At 38.1% G+C, this 3,250-nt stretch overlaps 1 protein-coding gene across 1 annotated transcript; it reads right to left on the bottom strand.

Moving 5' to 3' along the window:
* Nucleotides 1-233: 233 nt before the first annotated feature.
* Nucleotides 234-659, bottom strand: LOC109340938. The gene has a single exon (XM_019578709.1). It carries the CDS (start codon nucleotides 657-659, stop codon nucleotides 234-236), a length of 426 nt encoding a protein of 141 aa, XP_019434254.1.
* Nucleotides 660-3,250: the final 2,591 nt, after the last annotated feature.

The raw sequence follows: 3,250 nt of genomic DNA, 5'->3' as shown, positions 1-3,250 counted from the left end.
CTTGGTGTTGTTGGGACCACCTTCCCCAACGACCTCAGGAATTCCCATCGACAATGGCCCCTCAAGACCCATCAAACTAACACCTTCAGAGATCGACCTCTCCACCTCTACTTCCGCTGATTTTGGAGGACGTTAGGGAAAACCTCCAAATGATGCCCATACTTCTCGAAATTGAAGCAAATTTGATGAAGGCCCTCTTATTCAAGGTTAAGGGTAGCTCCTATAATGTTAATCTAGGGAACTAACTTTCTATCCAAATTGATCTCAACACAGATACGGGTAAGTTTCTCTCTTGAATGGAGAGATGTGAGGTGATCAATCTTCAACATCTTCCCCAGGCTCGAACCAAGTCGCGTTAAGAACTTCTGGTTGTATAGTTCTATAGGAAGGCCAGAAATTCGGATCCAAGCAACAATCTTGTGCACCTCCTTCTCATTCGAGAGAAAGAAGGGGCGACATCTATAAACAATCAAGTAATGATTCACCACCATCCACGGCCCTTCATACAATGCATGGTTATAGTCCTCCTCATTGGCGAAGTGCACTAAGAAATAGTTTTGAGGCATATTGAAAATCTGCAAGGCACCTCTAACTTCCCATAATTTCCTCAATCGATCTTCCATCACCTTCCTGGACAGTTTCAGCCCTAGGAGTTTCATCACTAAGGCTTGTTTCCAAGACTTACACTAAGCCTCAAACTCTGCTTTAATCATCGGGATTTCCAGGCAGGGGTTGAACGACTCCTCTTCCTCATCCTCTTGGTACAATCTATTTTCCACAAGGTCATCTTCATCTTTCTCTGCATAAAACCCTTCCAACCCTGTAGACAGGTTTAAGAGTTTTTCTCTATAGGAGACCTTCTCTGTTGGACAAACCTTCCCACCATCTCCCACAATTTCCATAACCATTTCAACCTCACTAATGTCATTTCTTGTTTTCACCTTCTTCGTCCTACATGAGAGAGAATCAGCTTCGTGAGTTGAGTCTTCGACCAAAGCCCTAGCAGAGCTCATTTTAACAAACAACCCCTAAACATTCACCTTTTCCTCAATGTGAGAGTAAGTAGGTTCCAAAAGAAATTTCAACTTTGATCCGACTATTTGAAGAATAATGATCTAGCTATGAATGATGTATAAAAGTGTCCTTTGTGGTCTCATTGATCTCCTTCAATACCTATATCCCTAGATTTGACTAAAATATTAAATGTTCAATTTATGGGAGTGACACTTGTTAGGAGTGGCAGTTGCACATCCCGAAAGGGATTAGCTCTTTAACCATAGTGAGAGGATACTATTGGTTTCAAAAAATAAAATACCAGAACACTCCCAATGACTATTATAACCTATCTAGCTTGGCCAAAATCATAATGAATCAGTAGACTTGCATCTGCAACAACAGAAATGCAAACCTTTGCAATGTCTCTCCAAACACTAGCAATCATAACATCTCATAAGGTTTGTGGACCCCATCATATAGTGTGGTTGTAATATTGCAATCACATCACATTGCAATTATGGTGTAACACCTAATCATATTGACGTGTATGCATCATGTCACATTGAATTCATAAATATTTATTTAATCACTAAACAATTCATATCACAACAGCCGCAATACACATTGCAGATGACTGCCATCGCGAGCTCAACTATAATTTAAAAACATTGGTCCTAATAAAAACCTTCAACATTTCTTGTACAACAAGCTTGCAAATGATCTGCTCCAAAGATTATTGTTCAAGATCATCACCATTTCTCCTAAATGTTTCACTCATCTCCATATACAACACAACAAATTTTCCCAAGGTAACCGAAAAATCACAAAGAGCACAAAGGAGATCCAAAAGAATGAGAAGACAAAAACCCAATCACCAAATCATAGTCTATGATATGCTTTCAAAAACGATTTCAAATTCATTAATTGGGTTATACCTTGGACCTTTTCAGAGTTTTTGGAGAAAGTGGAAAGAGAGAACAAAGGATGTTGTGCCAATGTGCTCTCCATAAGTAAAGAGAATGTAACATGTAGTGTTATTGTTTTAAAGTGCAAACCACATCACATGAGGTGACCACAATATTGAAGTGATGCAACACAATAGTGCCATTGTGGTAATGACCATAACAACAATTAAAATAATGATGGGGTGTGACACAAAATCACAATAATTTGACCTCATCATACCACATTTGAGTCACAATAGATTTCATCGAATTGAAAACAATTTTGTAATCACAAAAAAAATTACACCACAATAATCGTAATCACAATAACTATAATCACAATAACTGTAATCACAACTGCAAATTAAAAGAGTGTAATCAATGAGGGTCTTTTATGCTTCATGAATTTCAAAGTTTCTATGCCTTGTTGGGATCTTAGAGAGTATTGAGAGTTTCTATGCCTTGGTGGCTAGTTAGAGGATGTTGTTTGTTTGTTTGAATTTGGTGTATGATAACAATAAGAGTAAATTATGTAACACCGCGAATTTTACGCTTTTGAATTATGAAGATTTTATTATTATTTTTATTAATTATATATTCGAAAATGAATTTATGGGAAACTTCGGTAAAGAATTAGACGAAACTCTAGTTGAGTTTTAGTCTTGAAATTTTATTTCCTATTTTGTGGTAAATTTTGGTAATTTTCGGAGACAGCCGGTTCTGAACCACTGTCGAGGCCGAAATCCACCCGGTACGGCTCAAAAAGTGGTTTTTGAGTCCCGTGACTCAGAATCGAATTCCGATCGCGCCGTTGGCTTTGTAATTTCATTTCGAGTCAATATAGACCCTGAATACACCCATACCTACTTTCTAAATATTTTTCACTCGGAATGCCGAAATCCGAGATTCTAATCGGATATTAAGATCGGGCGATTTATAATATCCGATCGAGTATTAGCCGATAATACTCGAGCATGTTTATCGTACGTGTCCGCGAAGTGGTCGTTTCGCATTGGGATGCGAGATTTGCCTTTCCATAAAGCAAACCTCACATCACTCAATCTCATCATTAGCCACTCTAGGAGATTTGCCATGATTGCTGAGAGGGAAATCTGATTTCCCTCTCCCCTTAAACTCTCACACTTCACACTTCACTCACTCACTTGTGCATTTTCAAAGAGAAGGTGAATCTCTCTTCATTTTCCTCTCATTCTCTCATTTGTTTCTTCCATCTTCAATCCTTGATCTCTTAACATTCAACCAATGGATGTTGATGAGATTTAAGTATGTTGTTCATGAGTATGTCAAGA

This window comes from Lupinus angustifolius, unplaced genomic scaffold, assembly GCF_001865875.1.
Source record: "Lupinus angustifolius cultivar Tanjil unplaced genomic scaffold, LupAngTanjil_v1.0 Scaffold_289, whole genome shotgun sequence".
Lineage (NCBI taxonomy): Eukaryota > Viridiplantae > Streptophyta > Magnoliopsida > Fabales > Fabaceae > Lupinus > Lupinus angustifolius.
The sequence above is the reverse complement of the archived record's forward strand: the minus strand, read 5'-3'. Positions and strand labels throughout refer to the sequence as shown.